Source organism: Macrosteles quadrilineatus, unplaced genomic scaffold (genome assembly GCF_028750875.1).
Source record: "Macrosteles quadrilineatus isolate MER2022 unplaced genomic scaffold, UCM_ALF_1.0 Scaffold_9__3_contigs__length_116548681, whole genome shotgun sequence".
Lineage (NCBI taxonomy): Eukaryota > Metazoa > Arthropoda > Insecta > Hemiptera > Cicadellidae > Macrosteles > Macrosteles quadrilineatus.
In genome coordinates, this window is record NW_026542602.1 from 5,160,826 (window position 1) to 5,185,536 (window position 24,711).

General features: G+C 34.3%; 1 protein-coding gene across 2 annotated transcripts in view; it reads right to left on the reverse strand.

Moving 5' to 3' along the window:
- Positions 1-269: 269 nt before the first annotated feature.
- The window catches only part of LOC129002202 (puromycin-sensitive aminopeptidase-like), a 56,148-nt gene continuing 31,706 nt past the window's right edge, over positions 270-24,711 (reverse strand). For both annotated transcript variants that reach the window (XM_054429840.1, XM_054429841.1), the window contains exons 10-18: positions 19,175-19,302; positions 18,468-18,608; positions 17,778-17,857; positions 17,251-17,390; positions 16,110-16,309; positions 13,027-13,134; positions 11,037-11,159; positions 10,026-10,234; positions 270-1,891 (exon numbers count right to left, since the gene is read on the reverse strand). In XM_054429840.1, the coding sequence (XP_054285815.1) occupies positions 1,888-1,891; positions 10,026-10,234; positions 11,037-11,159; positions 13,027-13,134; positions 16,110-16,309; positions 17,251-17,390; positions 17,778-17,857; positions 18,468-18,608; positions 19,175-19,302 (1,133 nt within the window). In that variant the 3' untranslated portion in view covers positions 270-1,887. The remainder of the gene's footprint in view (positions 1,892-10,025; positions 10,235-11,036; positions 11,160-13,026; positions 13,135-16,109; positions 16,310-17,250; positions 17,391-17,777; positions 17,858-18,467; positions 18,609-19,174; positions 19,303-24,711) is intronic.

Sequence of the window (24,711 nt, forward strand, 5' to 3'; positions counted from 1 at the left end):
CTGCTTGACATGATTTCTCTGAACCGGTCAAGAGTTGTGGTTGGTATGGATCATGACATTGATTTATTGAAGTCAAATGGGGATGGCACTGACTTCCTCAACCAGATCCAACACAAACACAAATCCAAACAGGCTTTACAACAGCATGGCACTGCTTTTAATTCCAACATTAATTTTATAGATTTACATAATCACCTTATGCAACTGACTAAACTTCTAGGATTTTTAGAAACAAGTAAGTTAACTGTGAATTGAATAAACAACAAACATTTCAAAAGATAAACACAATTTTAATACAAATTTCACAACAAAATAATTTACAAGCAAATCAAAACAGTTCTGCAACACACACTTGTTTGTACTTAATATAAAATAAATAAATATTGGTCAGTCCAACAGAGAAATAAATAGCAGTGCAAAATTTAATGCCTCAAGCGTTGTTAATGATTAAAACCACTGTTTTCGTTGTTGGTTTCTTTCCTGGGTAATAGTCAAATACTAGATTGAACTCTACTTCAAATACTAGGCTAAAAATGACTTTGATTATCAAATTTCGACACACTTAAATCAGACTATGAGATACATAATTCAGTACATTGATTTTGACTATGAATACACTTCCATTTAGGGGCATTTTTGTTTATGATAGAAACTTATTTCTTGGTAACACGGCAAGATTAAATAGGTGGATTATACAAACCTATGACCTTCTAAAAGATGTACATCAACTTACAAAAATTCAGTCTAGATTCACTCTAAGCACACCTAAATCGAGTATAAAATAGAAACTTTGTATAAAAAATATGACTAACATTCAGTCAAAATGCCAAGACCATAAAGAGCTTCTACCAGCGGTTTGAGATAATGTTTAACAACTAAAAAAGAAAGTAGGCCTCTTGATTAAAACAAACTCAAATTTAAAATATAAATTTCCATTAACATTATTAAAATTACTTGCAGTAAAAGCATTTTCTACCTTAGGATTTAAATCAGTTTAGCACAAGTTTTATGGCATGAGAAATGCATTTATAAAGGTTACTAAAGTTGAACAATTTTTATAAAGTACTAGCTGTTACCCACGAGCTTCACCCCGTTGAATTAATAAAACTATTGATACAGTAATACAAACAAATAATAACACTTGATTTCAATAAGGTAATAAATTGAAATAATTAACAAACAAATAAGTACAACTGAGGTATTTTTAACATTAGGTATATGGAAAGTTCTCTTTAGAAAGGAATTACAACCTTAAAGGGCAATTTATGAAATAATGGATAGTTTTGTGCAAGGTTTCTCGTCATGACGAACATTAAGTATATGGTTTATGGGGGGTGTAGTTTTCTCAAAAGTTCATGGGTACTTTGGGATTTATATATGGATTGTTACTTTATTTAGTAAGCTTTAAACAAAAATTACCTAAAAAGTGAACAAATAATGCTATAAAATATATTAAATGATTCAATAGATTTTTATCTTTAAAACTAAACTGAAACTTTGAGCAAAGCAAAACGCAAACATTGTTTTGTTAAAATGCAAGCCTAGGTGAAATCAGCTTAAATTTAAATAAAAGACAATACTTTTAAGATAAATAATACAATACCTTGATCGTTAACAGCTTAAATTTTATTGCACCAATTACATCAACAATACATCAATACAAGTGATTTTTTTGCAGAAATTAGCAAAAGGTACTGTTTCAAGTCTTTTAATTTAGTTTCAGTATTAGGGATGTGAGCAAACCATAGTTATATGAGAGCTGGTAACAAAATTAGAGCAAATCGTGGTGTATTCAAAAATAAAACAAAAAATAATAAAACAACAAGTGCTAAGTTCTGGGTAACTTTACCCTTGCTCCTTTGGTTTCACGCAGCAATGAATGGCGATTCACCTGCGAACAAGACAAACACTCATCAATCAAAAGTGTCCACAATCTTACCTTATTTAGGGTTGGACTTTATGCATGGATACTAATTTAAGTTTTAACATTAACTTTATGATATTGAAGTAGAAATTCTATCTAAAGCTTAGAGTTGAATGAGTTACTGCTGTCTAAAATTTAATTACCTACGACCGTTTTTTAAAGTAGCCGTTTCAGTTCAGTTCTTAGAATTGAAAAGATTCACATACCAGCATTGTTGTTTTACTTCAACACAGGTAATGGACCAATCAAGGATTGTGAGAGAAGAGGTAAAATTGTAATGCTTTGAACATCAACTAATCAGCTGTTTAGACCAATTTTAATTTAATTGTTAATGTGTGGTGCATTAGTGTTTGGTACAATGTTTTGTTTCATCACATAAACATAACTCTAAGTTATGAGTAGTGATTGTTTGTTATTAAAAAGCTGTCGTAGGCTCACAAATTTAATTGTGAGTGGTGCAATTAGCGTTTGGTACAATGTTTTGTTGAATCACTGTCAGCGGCAATGAGAGGTTATAAACAAAAACATAACCTTTAGGGATATTTAGTAATTAAAACACTGTCGTAGGTAAAGTAGTGTGCGCAACTTCCGTAAAGTAGTGTACGCAACTCATGTAAATAGTGTTAACGACACTCGTAGTTTTTAAGGCACTTGCAAATTTTCTCCTCGTGTCGTCAACACTATCTTTATGCAATCGTTGCGTAAACTACTATAATGACGGTTGTAGAAGTTTTTAAGGCTCGTATCTTAAATTTTCTACTTGAGTCGTTAACACTATATCTACGCGATCGTTGCGTAAACTACTATTTCTCCTTTAATTTTTGTTACTGTGAAATAAGAAATGTTATATCCACATAAAATAGAGCACCACTATATCAAAGAATATAACGCAAACGTTTTATTAACAAACCAATAATATAAAGGACTCTGGTACCATATATCATAACAGAAACAAAAGAAAACAAAAAATAATTTTACAACAGCTGTTGCAAAATTAATATTGAAATAAAACGATAAATACACAGCTGGTGTGGCAAAGTTGACGCCATCATATCAGCCTCCCAAGGAAGTCCAGGAAGCTTGAGTTTTACACTTTGACCAGACCGAGTTGTATATAGACCAGGCCGGGGTTGGGGTTGAGTATGCAAAATTATTCGGACGCACTTTCTCTTTTGATTGTTGTCAAGGACACTTAGGACAGTAAGAAAACGCATGTTGCCACGATCTGCGTTGGTCTAGTACCAATATGGCTGCCATCCAAAATGGCGGACCATCTGACTTGACCTTGATCGAGAAAAATTCAAATAACTCCATTGTTTTTCGACTGATTTTGATAATTCTTTTATAGTTGAAAAGAAGAAGAAATTTGCTTTAAGAGTCTCCATTACACTTATAGTGATATCCCGTATTAAAACGTGATAAATTAGATTTTAATAAAGATTTTACTTTTAAAACGGATTAAATATACGTTGAGGTGATTATATTTGAGTTTTTACTGACGAAATATGTCCGAAATCAACCTTGTAGCTGTTTGGGTAACAAAAACGTAATTATCCTTTATCATTTAAAAACCAAAATCTAATAATTTGTAATTTAATAATCCATATATTATTAATGTTATTAATTTACAACTAAACACAATTGGAGAAGATACGTTTTTAAAAAGAGCTATACAAGAAATGTTTCATGTAACAATTGGGTAAACAGCTTTCTTAGGATAATATCGACCCTGCTGAGTACAAATCTGCGTGTTGCCAAATCAAAATTTGAACCGGAAGTGCCGTATCCAAGATGGCGGCCAGACCATGTTTGCCCCATTACTCTTTTGTTATTTGGCCTAAAATATTGGTTTAAAAATCTGCATAGGGGTTTTCTCAGATGCCAAACACATTGCAATACTCAAAATCTACTTACATCAACTTTTAGGGGCATATATTCCAAGATGGCGTCCCAAAACTCTGTTTACGCATATGTCTCTTCTTAGTTGGCCTAAAATAATAGTTTTAACATCTGCATAGGGATTTTCTCAGATGCCAAACACATTGCAATACTCAAAATTACTTACATAAACTTTTAGGGTCATATGTTCCAAGATGACACCCAAGATGGCGTCCTAAACTCTGTTTTCGCATATCTCTCTTATTAGGTGGCTTAAAAAAACTTAATTACAACAACCTTTGAGGTCATATTTTCGAAGATGGCACACAATATGGCCGCCAAAAAACTCTGTTTCCGTATATCTGCCTTGTTTGTTTGTTTGAAATTATTATTTAAACGTCCATAAAGGCTTTTCCTCTGATGCCAAATGGATTGAAACACTCATTATATACTTCCTACGATTGTGTAGGACCTAGGTTCCAACATCGGCCTCCAAAACTTCTGTCCTCGGAAGTCGGAAGAGAACAAGAAATATGAAAAAAGGCCATTTAAGAGAAAATAAATTGTTAACTGCAATATTTAAAAGAAGATATGAACAAAATGAATGAACCATTTAAAAGGGTCAAACATTGTCGAGAACGGTAGCACAATTTGGTGCAAGTCTTTCGATTCTTCTTGCGTGTTTACATTGTAGATAGATATAGTCGGAGAAATATAGGATTCACTGAGTAATTTGAGACCAGAAAGAACTTGGTGACGTATTAACAACCCGAGTTATAAATCTTTTATTAAAAATATATTTCTAAAAAGTTAAATTTAATATTGTTCTGAGGTTCGTAGCTGGCCTTTAACTCGTCTGATTTTAATGATCAAGAGCTCAAATGAAAGTCCTTACATTACTGAATATTTTAAGCCTAGAACGAACTACAAGCGTCAATAAGAACTGGAGATATAAGAAAAATAGTTTTAAAAAAATTATCAAACTACGAAACGTCCATAAGAAATGTATGGTGGAGAGTTTTCGTTTGAATATATCTTCTAAATGAATAAATATATTTAAAAACGGATTTCGGCATTGAAATCAGTGTAAAAATGTAGTTGGTAATGATGTGTCACAACACTATCATTACATTGAAAAAAAATTATCTATGTCCAATATGGCGGATCCAAGATGGCGGCCAAAAACATGTTCCCTATCAAAATGAAGTACTAACCACCCAATAAATACAGGCGGTGGTCCCAAGTCAATATCTCGAAAAATATGCATAACAAATGCATGTGAAATATGTTTTTTTTAATTTGTCCAATGTTGGAAAAAGCCACCATTTTAAATTATGATTTTAGTGGTTTTCTCGTGCACCGATTTGTGGCAACTTTTAGTATGTCATTCTGCAAACTCAACTCTACAAAATAAAACCATAAAACATAAAACGTTTTCTTGAAATTTTTTTAACGATCCCTATGTAAGTTTGTTTAGTTTGCTTGGACTAATACTTGGATAAACAATTACATCCGAGGTATAATTACAATTATAGTATGCCCCTAATAAAGATCGTGTCTTTACCTAACGACATCTTAGGAGTTTTAGTCACCGTACATTACGTGTTGGAGGCAAGGATTCCTGATTTTTCATAACACGAAAAAGAAGATGCGTTTGAAGCGCCCCAAAATTATGATGGAAAATATCCTGAGGAAAGTTCCACTGCCAAAAGATTGTAACAATTTTTAGCACTGAGGAAAACAAATCTTGCCTCGCCCTCTTCATCTCGCAAAAGTCCATCATAATTTTGGGACGTTTGAAGTGGTTGTATCCGGAGATCTCTCACCTGAACAGGTGGGCAAAGACGTAACCAGCAGGGATGAGGCTATACACCTTTTTTGTTGTTATGTAAAAAAACCGCAACCTTAGCCTCCAAAAGGTAATGTACTGTGATTCATAAGATGTCTAAGATGTGAGATTTGAGTCATTCCCAAAAGCCTCCACAGATATCCTAGGGTGTAATTGTTTATGAAAGTGTCTATCTACAAAGTAAACACGCAAGCAGAATCGAAAGACTTGCACCAAATTGTGCTACCGTTCTCGACAATGTTTGACCCTTTTAAATGGTTCATTCATTTTGTTCATATCTTCTTTTAAATATTGCAGTTAACAATTTATTTTCTCTTAAATGGCCTTTTTTCATATTTCTTGTTCTCTTCCGACTTCCGAGGACAGAAGTTTTGGCGGCCGATGTTGGAACCTAGGTCCTACACAATCGTAGGAAGTATATAATGAGTGTTTCAATCCATTTGGCATCAGAGGAAAAGCCTTTATGGACGTTTAAATAATAATTTCAAACAAACAAGGCAGATATACGGAAACAGAGTTTTTTGGCGGCCATATTGTGTGCCATCTTCGAAAATATGACCTCAAAGGTTGTTGTAATTAAGTTTTGAGTATTGAAATGTGTTTGGCATTCCAAGAAAACCCCTATGCAGACGTTTAAATAATTATTTTAAGCCACCTAATAAGAGAGATATGCGAAAACAGAGTTTTAGGACGCCATCTTGGGTGTCATCTTGGAACATATGCCCCTAAAAGTTTATGTAAGTAATTTTGAGTATTGCAATGTGTTTGGCATCTGAGAAAATCCCTATGCAGATGTTAAAACTATTATTTTAGGCCAACTAAGAAGAGACATATGCGTAAACAGAGTTTTGGGACGCCATCTTGGAATATATGCCCCTAAAAGTTGATGTAAGTAGATTTTGAGTATTGCAATGTGTTTGGCATCTGAGAAAACCCCTATGCAGATTTTTAAACCAATATTTTAGGCCAAATAACAAAAGAGTAATGGGGCAAACATGGTCTGGCCGCCATCTTGGATACGGCACTTCCGGTTCAAATTTTGATTTGGCAACACGCAGATTTGTACTCAGCAGGGTCGATATTATCCTAAGAAAGCTGTTTACCCAATTGTTACATGAAACATTTCTTGTATAGCTCTTTTTAAAAACGTATCTTCTCCAATTGTGTTTAGTTGTAAATTAATAACATTAATAATATATGGATTATTAAATTACAAATTATTAGATTTTGGTTTTTAAATGATAAAGGATAATTACGTTTTTGTTACCCAAACAGCTACAAGGTTGATTTCGGACATATTTCGTCAGTAAAAACTCAAATATAATCACCTCAACGTATATTTAATCCGTTTTAAAAGTAAAATCTTTATTAAAATCTAATTTATCACGTTTTAATACGGGATATCACTATAAGTGTAATGGAGACTCTTAAAGCAAATTTCTTCTTCTTTTCAACTATAAAAGAATTATCAAAATCAGTCGAAAAACAATGGAGTTATTTGAATTTTTCTCGATCAAGGTCAAGTCAGATGGTCCGCCATTTTGGATGGCAGCCATATTGGTACTAGACCAACGCAGATCGTGGCAACATGCGTTTTCTTACTGTCCTAAGTGTCCTTGACAACAATCAAAAGAGAAAGTGCATCCGAATAATTTTCCATACTCAACCCCAACCCCAGCCTGGTCTATGGTCTTGGATAAGGATGACAGGTTTGAAAGTTTAATGAATGGGTTTGGAGTTTATATATTTTGAGGGTCTTTGTCTTTGATTGTTGACTGATCACATTTGTCGGGTAACACATATGCTGGCTTCAAATTCTGCAATATTGCTCAGGATTTTATTTCACAAGAAATAACAGGTTATGGTCCATTGTATGGAGGGTGTTGAGCACGCCACACAGAGTCATCTCTAAGAAAAGTATCTTTGCACTTTCTAAGAACACACATGGCGTGAGGCTTGGACAGGTCTGATTGAAGACACTTGTTGACAGAGACATACAACAAAATCAGTAGGACTTTCATGCCTAGGTTTGTTAACAAATTCTCCTGGAAGTCTCGGCTGCTGTCTAAAAACAATTTATACTGTTGATGCTTGAAGATCCTTGCGGCAAGCTTACAAAAGTCATTCTATAAGTTAATTTTTTCAAACAGATAAACTGTGTTCGACAGAAATCAGAGATTGACATCAGCAAACTCAGTCCTTTGACAATACTCAACTGGGTCCATTTTGTCACCTGTGTGAAAATGACGTTTTGCTGAGCAATGTGTGAGAGCAGAATAGTTAATACTTACACATCAAACACACATTTTACTCATACAAGCAACATTTAAATGTAATAATAAATACGTTGATAGTTTTTGTTGTTGTAGTTTTAATTGTTCTTTAGAAATTGATTTTCTCTCTATTTTAACACATTTTAACTCATCAACTATAAGCTTTGACTAAATGTTATAAGTCAAGAAAAAAAGAGATGTACATAGGTAGGTCACTAATATTTTTATTGATTTAAATGTAATAATAAATACGTTGATAGTTTTTGTTGTTGTAGTTTTAATTGTTCTTTAGAAATTGATTTTCTCTCTATTTTAACACATTTTAACTCATCAACTATAAGCTTTGACTAAATGTTATAAGTCAAGAAAAAAAGAGATGTACATAGGTAGGTCACTAATATTTTTATTGATTGACTCTTGGCCCTTAGATCTAGAGAATGGAGAATGCTGAAGTTTTTGGAAATTTCTTAGAAAAATACATCCATACTTCAAGAGGGATTACATATAATTCAAGATTTTCTCATAACGGGATTTATTCCGATGTCAGTGATTTTGTTATGATTGCGAGTGACAATAATGTGTCTCCAATATTGCAAATGTTCCAATTCCGCTGGTATGATGGTTGGAGATGTTGTCTAAGTGACCGCAAGAATAAGAATAAGAATCTCTATTACCCTTTAAACATTTTACAGTGCAATAGGGGTTCTTCATTTGCTACATTTAATATTAAAATGTAATTAAATATTTCACATAAAATCAAATCAATTTATCAAATAAGAAATAAGTTAATACAGCTTGTTTCTAATCTAAAATCTAGTCTACTATAATATACAATCTATGATAATATTGATAGTGCCCCGATCACGGATTACAGTGATCATGACATAGAACAGACTGAAAATTCAGGGCTGTGCGAATCCAGAAATTTTGGTTCAAATCCGAATCCGAATCATAGCTGTACAGATTTTATCGAATCCGGATCGAATCCGAATATTTTAATTAATCCCGAGTCGAATCTGGGTCGAATCCGAATCTCAAATTTACAGCCATTATCGAACCTGGATCGAATCCGAATCTGAAATTTAAAGCTGTTATCGAATCCGAATATTTAAACCTGTTCAGAGTCGAATCCAAATCCGAGGAAAGTCAGCAGTACCAATTTTCACATTTTTAGACCACATTTTCTGGGGCTGAAATAACTTAGGGAATTGCTTAAAAAAATTCTTGAAATGGGCCAAATAAAAGTTATAAAATTTAGGCCTACCTATTTGAAGTTTTGAAACTAAAAAATTGGGCATAAGTTAGACATACCACCTAGGCCTAAGTTACTCGCTAAAAGTGATGGACTACCAATTTGTGTAGTCTAAAACATAGGCCCAGCCTATTATACACCTCGGTGTTAATCCTCCACACAAGCCTATGTCTGCATTACTATTACAAGTAACAACTCACACTGTGAGGTTAAGTTTACTGATAGCCAAGATAGGGTTCAAATGCGACCTACCTAATGTGCCTAAAACCTAACACCAAGTTGGTCAGGTTCCTAACATGAACCAGTCAACAGCAAATCGGAGTGCACAAGTAGTTTTTTAGTGTCTAAAAAATTATATTGAAAATTATATTCAATCAAAATCTAGTAAATTTGAATATAAAATCCCAACTCGGATCTATTTCCAAGAAATTCGAATATCGAATCCGAACCCGGATCTCTTACCAGTAAATTCGAATATCGATTCCGAATCCGAATCCAGTTAGAAACAGTAGATTCGTTCTCGAATCAGAATCGAATCTCTAAAAAGATTCGGATTTGATTCGTTTTTCGAACTATTCGCACAGCCCTGTGAAAATTGATCATTCTTATTGATATTTGGAATAATACTCACACAAGATTAAAGATTAAACTTTTCATTGCACGAGAAAAAAAAAAATTGTTTTGAAAGTCTGGAAGGGAATGCAAATCTTGTCCTGTCCTAAACTTTTTAATTTGTACTAAGTAATGGCTGGAAAACTTCAGTCCCCATAGTTTGCAATGAAAATCAAGCAATAAAGTATAGCCTAACTTTATCCATCCCTACTTAACTGTGAAGTGAAGTATACATACAGTTTGGCAAGATACTCCTGCATGGACACCTTGTCTCTAGCAAGCCACGCCGCGTTCACTCTGATGCTCTCGTAGGTTTGTTGTATGCTGCGCTCACAGCCCGGCGCGTGTCGATCTGCAAAGAACTGTTCAATCTCCTTGGCCTTCTCTTCGCTCGCAAAGTTCTCCGTCGTCCGCTTAACCAGTCTTGACAACGTGCCACCGCCACCCTGGAGGAAAATAAGTCTAACATTATCTAATACAAAAGGTTGCTATATCTTGCTTGTGAAAGTGAAGCTTTAATGATGAATCTGGCAGGTTTGGAATTTCCACTTATGTACAGTGTGACAAACAATCGAAAATTGAAATGCTTTTTCCAATTATAAAACCATTTGCCTTTTATATATTTAGATACTTGTTGTTAATGGTTCAGTGAACTGGAACTCTGAGTAAAGTTCAACAACACTCTTTAAGCAATAACATAGTAGGCCTAGAGCTAATTGGTTTTACTCATTTGGGGGACAACTTTAACTAAAAAAGAATAATAAATTCAAAAGTATTTATCAAACGGATCCAATATTTTAAGGGCTGAATAGCCAAAGGTGGACAGCCCATTAAGAAATAGAAATAAGATATGAACATAAACTGTTTAAGAACTTAAATAAAAGTAAAAAATGATCAAATACTTAAATGATAGCAACCCAAGCTATTGTCGTGTGTAAAGAAATCATGGACACAATTGAAAATTTTTATTTAAATATAGTACGAAAGCAGATGAAGAACACTCGAAAAAGAAGATAGTTGTGACACAAAAAAGATAAGCCTAAGAGAATGGTAAAAGAGATAATTCCTAGAAAAATTAAAATGAGATTGACGAAGGGAAGGAACCCACGGAAGAGTCTTTGAAGGAGATGAATAAATAAGGTTATCAGTGGGTGAAAAAGAGAGAAATGGTGGAATAAGAGCATGAGGAATATACGAGGCTTAGTTGATATCCAGACCTATGAAGACGGCAAGTATTTACTCCATTACCTCATATCTTTTGACAAATGTGTCCCAATTATCCTTGATGAAGTTCCAAGCCAGATCTCGCCCTTGCTTGCTCATACCCACAGAGATGATAAAGTAGATTGTGTCCTGCGCTCGCACATCAGGCTGGAACAGACCAATCAAATCAAGCGAAATAGAAACTTGAAATCTTATCATAAGGTGTCTACTAATTCCCATTACAAATCTGTTTAACTTTTCAGTGACCTAAATATCAATGCTGGCATTTAAATTTTTAAGGTTTCCTTCTTGAAGTGTTTGAAAAAAATATAGCTATATATAGGCCTAACTTACCAAAAGTTCTTTAGAAATATTTACAGGGCTGTGCGAATAGTTCAAAAAACGAATCGAATCCGAATCTTTTTAGAGATTTGATTCGGATTCGAGAACGAATCTACTGTTTCTAACTGGATTCGGATTCGGAATCGATATTCAAATTTACTGGTAAGAGATCCGGGTTCGGATTCGATATTAGAATTTCTTGGAAATAGATCCGAGTTGGGATTCGATATTCAAATTTACTAGATTCTGATTGAATATAATTTTCAATATAATTTTTTAGACACTAAAAAACTACTTTTGCACTCTGATTTGCTGTTGACTGGTTCATGTTAGGAACCTGACCAACTTGGTGTTAGGTTTTAGGCACATTAGTGTAGGTCGCATTTGATCCCTATCTTGGCTATCAGTAAACTTAACCTCACAGTGTTAGTTGTTACAGTAATGCAGACATAGGCTTGTGTGGAGGATTAACACCGAGGTGTATAATAGGCTGGGCCTATGTTTTAGACTACACAAATTGGTAGTCCATCACTTTTAGCGAGTAACTTAGGCCTAGGTGGTATGCCTAACTTATGCCAAATTTTTTAGTTTCAAAACTTCAAATAGGTAGGCCTAAATTTTATAACTTTTTTATTTGGCCCATTTCAAGAATTTTTTTAAGCAATTCCCTAAGTTATTTCAGCCCCAGAAAATGTGGTCTAAAAATGTGAAAATTGGTACTGCTGACTTTCCTCGGATTTGGATTCGACTCTGAACAGGTTTAAATATTCGGATTCGATAACAGCTTTAAATTTCAGATTCGGATTCGATCCAGGTTCGATAATGGCTGTAAATTTGAGATTCGGATTCGACCCAGATTCGGCTCGGGATTAATTAAAATGTTTGGATTCGATCCGGATTCGATAAAATCTGTACAGCTATGATTCGGATTCGAACCAAAATTTCTGGATTCGCACAGCCCTGAATATTTATCATTTTAAGCCAAAATATTTTATCTTAATAAGTGCAACATCCCAGCTACACATTTCCCCTAGTGTAATTTTTTGTTGACATCAAATTTCTAAATATCCCCATTAAAATATTTACATTTGTACATAGAAATAACTTTGATCCTAATTAAGTTTTAATAAGTTCAAGTTATTTATTATTGGAATATAATATACCTAGTTATTTATTATTTGGATATTTATTTGAATGCTATGAAATTACTACAGTAATTCCGAAAAATCATGTTTCCTGAAAAAGTTTATGTGAGGCAATATTTTTTTCAAACTCTATTTTCTTCTTTCATCATTTTTATGTACCTCAAAAGATATTTCACTTTATACCATAACCCATAACATTAAATTGCATTTTGAAAAGAATTGTGAGCAAATAAATAATTTATAATATAAGATTATATATAACATTACATGAGACATCTCCTAAAATCTCAGACTTGCACACCTCACAAATCACTAACTGGAAACCCAATGCCGCTAAATGTCAGCTGCTGTGACAAGTAATTCACAAACAATCTCATCACCTTGTACAGAATGTCTGTTGAAACTCAAAATAGTGCCTGCCTCATAACCATAAGATATGATGGTGTACTACACATACTCTGCGGTGTCACACCACAAAATAAATTAAAGACTAACTTGTGTAAAATCAAAGGATTTTATCCAGTTGATGTTTGCAGATGTTGTCTTACCGACAGAGAGAAATCCAATACTTTGCTGAGTAGTTTTGGGTCCTTGAGGTTACCCAGCGCACTGCTTATTCTAGACTTTTCTTCATGAAGGTCAGCCTCTTTGTACAGCTGAAAACCAATTTACATTAGATAAAGTTTACTTAACAATTAGCTTTTAAAATAAAACAAAAATAATTAATAATCACAACTCAAATCATAATAATAAGGGCAAAAACTTGAAAACAGGACAATTGCTGTCCCCAGCTAATTATCTCTCTTCTGTCATGTATTTCTTACTTCTAATGGTTTTAAATAATTTATCATACTTTACTTTATATAAAAATGTGTAATTTGTATTTGTTTTTGTTGTATTTAATAAAGAAAAGTGTGTTTAAAAAGTTCATGTTGTCTACATTTAATGCAAAAACCCTGTCCCCAAGATTAGAAGTTGGATACAATAACCCTACCTCTTCAGTAGTATTAAGACGATATTGTTGTAATATTTGGTTTTAAATTGATGAATAATGTTAAAAGATTATAAAAATACATCAAACGGACTTTTTAATTAAATATAACGGCAATAGCGGGCGTTAAAAGTCGCGTCCCCAGCCGGGAACGTAATGCTGGGTTCGAGGGTTGGGACCGGTTCTCGTCGGGTCATTGAACCTTCTCGACTTCGGGTGGAACAAGACTTCGCCCTCTCTCGGTTCCTTGTTAGATGTGGGTGTGGTAGGTCAGACGCGATGTGACTCCAGGCTTTGCAGGTTAACAGGTAAGTCGTTTTTTAAAACCTGTTTTGTTAGCGTTAAGTTTTTGCGTAATGCTCGGTACCCTTGATAACTGTGACAATAAGGTGAATAAGTTATTGAAAACTAAGAAAATATAAGTAAAACAAATATTAAATCAAACATAATAGCTTGCAAAGGGAACTATGCCACCATGTTTCGTTTTAGTCAATGACGAGAGTAAAAATGCTAATATCGGTCACGCTAATGTCGGTCACAAAATCTGAGGATCTGAGGTGTGACCAGCATTACTTTTCGTACATTTTGTGACCCAAATTACTTCTCTTATGAGATTTCAATGTCGAGAATTTTTTTTTTCCAGTAACCCACGATATGATTGGTGATTGCTTATATTTATTTTCTTTATGATAAATATTCCGATTGTGGAGACTATATGACAATCTGGGCGGCCAGAGTTTGGCTGCGAGATTAGCGAGAAAATTACGAACCTCGCTCAGTCTGATGTGACCTATCATTAGCAGACGATAAAATCAAAAGGTGACACAGCGTTACTAATATTATGCATTACTGTAATTAACAAATTGCTGACACCTCTGTTGTGATGTTAGTTAATGGATCCAGCTGAAAATTTGTTACCTGCATTACATGTAATGTCAGTCACGTGACCTACATTAGCTGTAATTTGGGTCACTCTTGTAATGGTGGGTCACAAAGTTTTTGTTGCCATATAATAAAAACCACTAATTCAAATGGTCGTTTTATAATTGGAAATTGTACTTATAAGTAAATTATTTGAAAAAAACCAAAAAACAACCTATAATAAGTATTGTGTGTTGGATAAAGGAAAAAGAGAGATCCTGAAATCATGTCCACAAATTTATTACAGTTTTATTTGAGCTTTTAACATCAAATATATTCATAAACTATTATATTTTTCACACTTGACTGTTATTTGGTAACCTAAAAAGCTAATGGAATCATAATTATCATAATTCTTTCAAGCTAACTGTGTCAAAACTTAGGATTTTGTGTGTGACCCACATTACACAAAAACCTGTCCCCAAATTTCTCTTCTAGTAATAATTAATTATATAAATTAATTTCAGACTTAAAAACATTATATTTATGAACTACAAAGACCAAACTTTCAAAAAATATAAGATTTATTAATGTAGGTAAGTATAATTTTTTTCAAATGCTGGGGACAGCAATTGTCCTGTTTTCAAGTTTTTGCCCATAAATGTAATATTGCGGGACATTTCAGGTGCGAAAGAATAAAATCTAAGTCATATGAATGATATTTATTGGCATGTAACGTACAGGTACAAGATGTACATACAGATGTTTTTTCAAGAACAAAACCATCCTTTATTGGTATGGTCCTTAAATGTTTATTTGTACTATTGAAATTGTCCTTATTGAACTATTTTGCCTTCAAATACTACCACAATATTAAATGTATGTAACAATACCTACAGTAGAACGTCGATAATTTAATTGGGACCGGACCCCATCCAGATTATAATCAAATCCGGATTTTCAAGCCTTAAAACTAAAAAACTGTTATATGTTAACAAAACCCTGAGAATTTACCTATATAAACAATAGCAGTAGGTAAATACAAGAAAAAACTTTAATTAGTTCAGTACTGCACTTGATTTAAACTGTAACAAAAAATAATAAACAAAGAAAACAAGACAGTTCATGTACAGTAAACACAGGCACGCAATAAATGATCGACAATACAGTACTAATACAGTACAGTCAAACAATAGGCCTAACTTCTATAAGCCACAAAATGAGCACAAACAGTTAACACGGACACACAACATTATGATCAACCAACGATACTGATGTACGCTTTTAACTGCAAAAACAATAACTAAAAGCAGACGACACAGTGTTTACAACATTCAGTTGCGAGGGGAACTACAACTACAGTAGACTAGACATAAAATGGCCGCCCGATAGATAGTGGTTGTTTGTTGCTGTGACCTTCAGACACCCCTCCCCTCCCGTTCCTGCACACCACACTCCCGCCCCCAGCGCTCCCGCGCAAGTGCAATAACGAGCCACGCACGCAACGCATCAGTCCATTGTTACTGTGTACATATTTTAATTGTCAAGGTAGCAAATCCGGATTATTGACGGTCCGGATTTTTGAAGTCCGGATTATTGACGTTCTACTGTAATTGAAGTTTTAGGTTAAGCCTGGACTCTAATAAAACCCTAAATAAGATTATGGATGATTATGACATTTAACCATGAAAAAACCCGTGGTGGTAGTGAATTAACAGAAAAGGTCTTACTTTAAAAATTTTACAAAAATACCCAATACACCCAATACAGTTTAGTTACCTTGATCATCGTGTCGTACACTTCCTGGCCACCTTCGGACAGTACGGCTCTGTAGACGACGCCACGCAGGTCCGGAGGGATGGGGCTTTCTCCGCTGAGGTGGCGAGCGAACCTTGCCTTGCTCTCGGCTATCACAGCCTGGTCTCCATACGAGGCCAATCTGTTAAGCACCAGCGATCGCAACAGTGTATCCAGATGACCTGAGTAGACAAGTAAATGTTCAACAATGAAGCTATTGACAGCGCAGGAGTCCCTGGGAACCCAGGTTCAATTCCTACCAATCGCCAAAGGAACCAGCAACTGATATATTCTGATCCGGAATATATTTTTCATGAAAATTTCCCAAAGTTTCCGGACCTTTCCATTTCCACTTATCTTATCTTACTAATATTATAAATGTGAAAGTTTGTGTGTTTGTTTGTTTGAAGTTCTATCACGCATTAACTACTGGACGGATTGGGTTGGAATTTGGCATGTTGATAGCTCACATTCCCGATTAATATATAGGCATATTCTTATCCCAAAAATCCTTTCGGGCTCTGGCTCTGCCCCAGTGGCTCTGTAGTTCCCTATGTTAACCTTATGAGTATTCTCAAAGAGAATTAAAGAATTTAGTCAGCTGTTTCAACAAAAAAGTTGGTTCTATTATATACAAAAGCATTAAAAAGTTATAAGGTTTACCAACAGGGTGCAGCACTATATTTATTTTGCATTTATGAAGACAGCTAATTTGAACTAAGCAGCACCAAAAAACTGTGATACGCAATGAGAACTAACCGTCAAAGTAGGATTGTTTAGAGTTATGTTTATGTTATTAACTTCATGAATATTTTGTTATATTTTGCAAATCTTTGATACTTTATTTTTCTCTATTGTTTAGGTGAAGTGGTAGAACAATTATGTCTATGGTAGATGTGTAATACTATAGAATACTGTAAATTTAAAGAAGTAAATTTTATCAAACTATGTCCTCCCTCATTGCAAACGCAAAGCTTGAGTATATCTGCAAAAAACATTTTATACTTATATGCCAACCCCGTACGAAGGACGGGTACTCTGCTAGTATGTAATATAGACTTGTGTGTATTCATAGCACTATTGCAGAGACGCTAAGCAATTTTAATTCAGAAGTTTTACTTACTCTCCTTGGGTTTCGCCTCCCATCCAAGTTTCGGTCCAATGTTCTTTAGAAGTCCAAGTCCATAGAGTTTAAATTTGTCTTCAAAGTCAGTATTGGACAGAAGAACTTGCAGTTTTCCTAGACAATTGGCAATTGTGCACCTAAAACAACAGGACTCAGTAAAAGTTGAGGCTTTTTAAAATCTTACTAAGCCACAAAGCCGTCCAATGTAGTAAATAGTTAATTGGGAAAGCTATTTTGGCATTTGGCAATCTAATACATAGAATGGGTTCTCCAAAGATAATTGAAGGAGTAAAAACCATCAGTAAGTTGACTTCCGGTAATTTGTATTCAAATCAAAACTGAAGCCAAACCATGAGATATATTTCTTCCACACAGCTGAATCCAAAGAGCTGAGCCAGTGAAGCCCAGCTTTGATTAATTTATAAAAACAACAATCCATCACGTACATGACAGATCTATTATATTATTTTTATAATTAATGAGCTATAATATATAAATAAAATAGCCATATTCAATACACTAACCAAACTGTGTAGTTGTCTTCTTGGTCCATGGCTTCCATAAGTTTTAACGCTTCAACAGATTGTGTTTGTCCTGCTTGTACCTTAAGATTACAGAATATAAATAATCACTTTGAAAATTTCTTAATCACATTATCTTACATAAAAATAGTACTTTCGTATTATACAGAGGCCACTTATTTTACAGGGCGCTGCGGCGGTTGTGTTATCATAAATATATTTGTAGGACTTTCCTCGTTTTGTTATGAATCGAACGATACCAGATGAGTCATAAAAAATTTATGATAACCCAACCTAACACAACAGCCGCAGCGCTGTCTAAGAGTGGCCTCTGTATTATTTGTTGAAAGTACCCAACAAATAATAGAGATAGGTTAGTTGAAGGTTTTTACTGGTTTTTACTTTTGTGACTTTCATGATGACTAGAGTAATTATGCAATTACGATCCCATTAATATTTTATTATCACGATAATCGTTTTGTCAGCCACTTTATTTACTAGGGTCACTATGCAATACCAAACCCATTTAACATTTTATCTTATCTTGGAAAGCCTACTGCCATAAAACTGTTTATATAGTTTCATATTAAATAGTGATGGGCGTTTCTGATTTTATTGGTTCAGAACTATAAAATCAAAAATGTTCTCTAAAAATCACTATTTAGTTAGATCTAGTAATCAAATGATTGTTACTAGAGCAAAGAGATCGTCCAGCAGCCCCAGCCTGTCTAAAGGAGGCATGGTCTTGTCTTGTATGGATGGTTTGAACTGTTCCAACATTGAGGCAGGATATTTGGTCCGATAGTAGCCAACTGTGCCTGGATTCAGCTTTACCTGCAAAAATAGTAATAAAGGTTGTAGTTAGTTGTGTATTGTACAATATCTATGGGTTTTCTTACACTGGAATTAATGTTAAATAAATATGTTGATGATTTTTATTTCATTGTTTTTTTAATGCGACAAATTTTGCAGGAAATATAAAAACCGCATGCAAATTTTGTCTATGAAATTTTGAATAGGCCTACGATTATATTTTCTAGGTGAATTTGCGGTATTTAAGATTAAATTTCAAAAAATCACAGCAAAAATCATTCAAACCTTTTCTAACTTATATTGAGCAATAGCTAAACAACAATCCACAAAAAGCACGTTATTTAAAAATATGCCACAGCATAACGCCGTAGACAGAGAAACCGATGTTATAAAATTATCATGTGACGTTGCATGTAACATTAGCCTATAAATAACCCTACACCTAAATCACCCTACCCCTATAAATAAGCCTATAAATAATAGGTACTTTTAAAATATCGGTGGCATTTTAAAACGTGTTTTATTAGTCCCTAAACAAAAACTCAACATCAACTTCGAACATATCATCAAAACATTCAACAACTTACCCAGTCTGTAGGAAAGACATCTTGCAGTGTAACTGTGAGTTCTTTTTCTCTCAATATGGTGGTGAAGCAGGACTCTGAAGGAGAGTTTGACTTGGCAAAACTGATCGGAACAAGCCACAGCGAGTTGTCTACAAATGAGAGAAACCGATTGAGCATCTTATATGGTAACAAACTCAGAAACCTCATCAGCAATAACTTACCCCAGTAACTTACGGTTGATGGTTTAGGGTGTAGGTCTAGACTACACTAGACTGAGTCTAGGCTACACCCTGAACCATCAACTGCGCCGTGATAATAAGTGTTCTTGTATGGCCACACGGTATTATTTATTCGTTAAAATTAGGGGTGTGCGAGTACTCGAATCTTCGAGCTTTTTGGTCGAGCTTTTCATTATTCGGCTCGGCTCGAGGCATTTTGAAAAAGCTCGAAGTTCGAGCCGAGCTTTTAATACTAAGTCAAAACTAAAAAAACACTTTATCTAACACAGCTATTCGTATCGTAATATACAACGCAGTGCGAGTGCGTGATTGGCTCGTCGCTATGACGACACATGGTTGCCGTGACAACCCTGTGCGCACTGAGCACTGCGCCTTGTGTGGGAGGGGAGATTATACCAACAAACTATTTCAGGAATTCTATTTTGGGACCGATGAAAGATAAGGAAGAAACAAAAAGTGGTCACGTGTGCAAATGTAGTGGGCGACACAATAAGGCTGTAAACGAGTATCGTCATGCCGTTGTTCCTTGTTTGTTTACTTTTTCAGATTCCTTATCAAACGCCCCTATCTGCTATCTCTCTTTCTCTCTCTCTGTCCAGCATCTGGTGCTTTGCGGGGATACTTGTTTGTATGGTCACTTGTGGGAACTCTCCCATTTTTAGTGTTAGAAAGAATCTAGTGAGAGAAGATTGTTAGATAAAATTTTAGCAGTTGTTTTTTGTGGCCCTCTCTCAAAAATTCGTCCATTTACCAAGTGCCGATTTTTGTCCTTGTGGGGCTATAACGGTCACAATGAGAGAGGATTTACGAGGATATGTGAGAGGAATTAGTGGGGATATAAGAGAGAACATTCAGAGGATATAACGGTCATTGTAAGAGAGGGCATAGTGAGGATATGTGAGAGGGATATGTGGGGATATAAGAGAGGAATTTATAAGGATATAAGAGAGGAGCATGTGGGGATATAAGAGAGGAATTTATAAGGATATGAGAGAGGGGCATGTGGGGATAAATGAGAGGGTTTTGTGAGGATATATGAGGGGGACTTGTGGGAATATAAGAGAGGACTTTATGGCGATATGAGAAAAGAGTTGATAGTTCTACAGTTACTTGGGTTTGTGCGATGGTGATTATCCAGGAGACACAAGAGAGGGCGTTATGAGGATATGAGAGCGGATCTTGTGGAGATATACAAGATAGATATTTGTGGGGTTATGTAGGCCTATAAATAGTTTTTGAGAATGTTAGACGGTGAAATAGGATATCAAGTAACTTTCAATGGATATAAGAGAGGGATTTGTGGGACTGTAAGAGAGGACTTTACGGCGATATCTCAGAGGGTTTTGTGGAGGTATGAGAATGAAATTAGGAGGACACGTAAAAACAGTTCATGCTAAATGTTTAAGGGTAATATAATTAATTGAATGGTCTTAAGAAATGATTTAAACACTAGACTAATGATTTATCACGCTTTATTTTCATCAATTTTACAGTATGGAATAGAGCTTTGGGGCGTCACCTCTGATTCGTATCAACTTTTTAAACTTCATAAAAGAATACTTAGAATAATGTCTTTCAAACCCGTAAAACATTCTTGCAAACAACTTTTTAAAGAACTAAAAATTCTAACCGTCCCTAATTTGTATATTCTTAAATGTTTATTGTATGTGAAATCAAATTTCGAAAAACCCCTCAGTGAAAATAATTGGCACAATTATAACACTAGATTTAATAAAGATTTTCAATATCCTATACACAGATTAAATGTTGTGGAAAGGACACCTTCTTATATGGGTAAAAGATGTTTTAACTATTTGCATGGGTTCTACGAATCGATAATAGGATTAGTATCTTTTAAGGAAACATTGTTAAGTTTTTGTTGGAAAAGAATTATTATAGTATAGATCTGTTTCTCAAAGACAAATCAATGTGTATTGTTTGTTTTTTTTTGCTATGTATTTATTTTTACCAATAAGCTAGTTTATCTTAGTATAGTTTGACAATGTCGGCTGTGCCAGAGCATTTGAAAAAACGTTATGTGACAATAAAGATGACTTTGACTTTGTATAAGTATAAGCAATGGTTTAAATAAAAAAAAAAAAAAATACCATGTATACATACATGAATATTCATGTCCGTACCCCCGTCATTGATATTATTTATGTGAGGCAAATGTTGACACCACTTTACCTGGAATATATTCTTATATTCCTTAGACAACGTTATAACTGAAGATTTAATTTTAAGTTTTATAAAATTTCGGATAAATGTATTCTAATGTGCATACAATTTTTTCAATAGTAACATATTTTCATCATTTTTATGTTGATATTATATAATTTCATATGCAGGTTAAAATACGCACCATGTGAGATCCCTGTCTCAGGTAGTGATATAATGCTATTCATAAAAGTCGTCACTTCAAGTTGATACCGCAGCATAGTGTTATCATTCATTGTGGTGTTGAGCTTAACTTGTTGATGATATCGTACTTCCAAAACTAACTTAATAATAAACTTAATATAATATCTTTGAAAATCTTACTTTGGACGATCTTTACTTGTTGTAATTAAACGATTACAATAGGCTCGCATTCAAGCATGGCCGCCTCCAAAGAAGGAAATATATGGTCTTCGAGCTTGCAACACAGCAATCCCAGTCATCCCACCAAGAGGTTACCTCCCGCTATCTCCGAGTCCCGCCACCTCCGTGTCCCGCCATCTCCGAATTTCAGAGTGACCCCGATAATCCTTGGTTACTATTTGCGTTAAGACTTTCCGTCCTAACTTAACCTAACCTAACCTACAGTGCGTTCAAACAGCCGTGGCACCTGACCGATTAGGAGACTCCATAAAGACCCTTGGGGTCTCCCAATCCATCAGGTGCCACGGCTGTTTGAACGCACTGTAACCTAACCTAACCTAACCCACGGGTTAAATTTTCATTAAATCTCCCATCCACGGGGCTTCGCAGCCGTGACTACCAACGCAGGCAGTGACGGGATTATAAGGGTCACTCAAGAATTCGGAGGTGGCGGGACAGATTTGGGTTCGGAGGTGGTGGAACGCGGAGATAGGGAGCACACGCAACAAGACACCATCAGGTGCTTTTTTCTGCAACCCATATTTCTGTGGATATTTTTGCAGGAAACTCACATCGAACCAGCTGGAAAGAATTTTTGTGGTGTTGCTAATTCTAGATGGCGTGAGGGCCTAAAAGTTCAATTTTTGATGGCTTCAAAAGTAACATTACTTGATTTATCTATTCTTGTTTCTAATAAATTTAAGTGTCTATTTTTTCCAGTATAGCAAAGAATGGCCTTTTTTATTACTATGGAGTGTATAGCAGTAGCTGTAACTAGAGTTATAACAGTTTTTATAATTAATATTGCAACATTCAATAAACATAAAAAACTGGATTTAATAATAAATATTTATACTACGTCAAATTTTGAAATATATAATTACGTTTTTAATATTAAAACAATAATCATCAACTACTTTTTATACTTATGTAATTTACTGGTTTATGTCGTTAACTTCTTTTGTTTTTGAAGTAATTTGTTAAACTGCATAGACAAATACGACATCATGAAAAATACAAGGTAACTAGACTGTTTATTCAAACCGTCTGAAAACATGTTGATAATGATTGATATATTACCAGATTACTCTCTAAGGATTAAAATAAAACAGTTTCTTTCAAAAATCATTATTGTTTCAAAAATTACATTATTAATTAAGTATAATATATAGTACAAATAGTGTAGTATATTATTAAATAAATTACTTAAACACTGTGGCATGAAAATATACTGACAAACAATACAGTAATGTAAATTGAACTTAACCTAAAAATTGGGAATAAAGTATAATCATCTTACTATAGTAAAAATAAGTAAAAATTTTCGGTGTAGCCCTTCATAAAGTAACTATAGAATTTACCGGTAGAAATTTAACAGAAGAATTAAGTTTCAATTATTAAACTGTATAAATAATAACTTTAAAAAAATCTAAGGGCACAAAACAATAACCTTAATAACGTAGTGTTTCTTGTCTGTATTGGGCAACGCTCACATTAATTATTCAGATGTCTTTTGGGGTTAGTAAAACGTTACGCATGTTTGTTGTGAACTGTTTGTATATTTCATCGTTTGACAAGCCCCAAAAACATCTTGAGGACCGAGGCGATTATTGCTTAATGTAAGAAGAAATAATTCTCTCCTCTAAAAGACACGTTTAGAATAAAACCTAAAATGGTAGTGGTAGAAAATGGCCATACAAACATAAAACATATAAATCATAAAACCCTAAGGCAATAAGCCAAAAAACCTTTGTAAATAACAGTAAACATTACATTGGGTTTTTAAATTCATAAACAAATTCAACTCATACAATGCAGCACCACTAAATACGACAGATAATACCAACATGTTTAAACTGGCATTATAAATAAACCAAAACATAATACAACACAGAAAACACAACTAATGTGATAGTTTAAACATTACTGTTGGTGTATAAATTCATTAACGAATCATACATTGGAGGACTATGAAAAACGACAGAGAATACCAACATGTTTAAACTGGCATTATGGATCAGTTAAAAATGATAGTTAAAAATTCCGAATTGTCATAACATCGTCCGTCGTGACTCGCGGTAATAACGACACTCCGATTGCAGTGTACATTACATAACAAATTTGATAACGAAAATTACAAAAATATGACGGCAAATAAATATCAACATTACAATGGTTGTGCCTATTGAAAAATTCTCTAGACAATATATTTATTACGTAAGCCGATTATTTGCGTCAAAATTGTAGGCGACTGAGAAGTCCTAGAATGACGGGAGAGGGCTCAAATTAAAGGTCACAATACCGAGACGGCAAAAAATAGTGAAATTCCCAAAATTTTAACACAAAATTACATATGACGTAAATTGTTCTCCATAAGAATAGCATTAGAAGTAATTTAATGCTGGTTTTTGTTTACTACAATAGGCTACGGCTGATCGAGGCCTGAAAGAGGCCTCGTGCTTGTGGCAAAAAATACAATACATATAAAACTCTTGTCCCCATGTAGAATGTAGCTCGTAAAATTGTGTTGTGTTGGAGATTCAATGGAGTTCAAATACTTTTAAAATTAAAAACTTTGCTCCGTTTATGTTTTACTAGCTTTGTGCCCGTTCTACGTACGGGGATCTTATCTTAGTTGAAACCTTCTTATATTAAGAACAGCAGTTGGTTCGCATAGTTTCAGATATCTGCATAACAAATATTTGCATAATTCAGCTACCAATGCGTCCAAGGCAA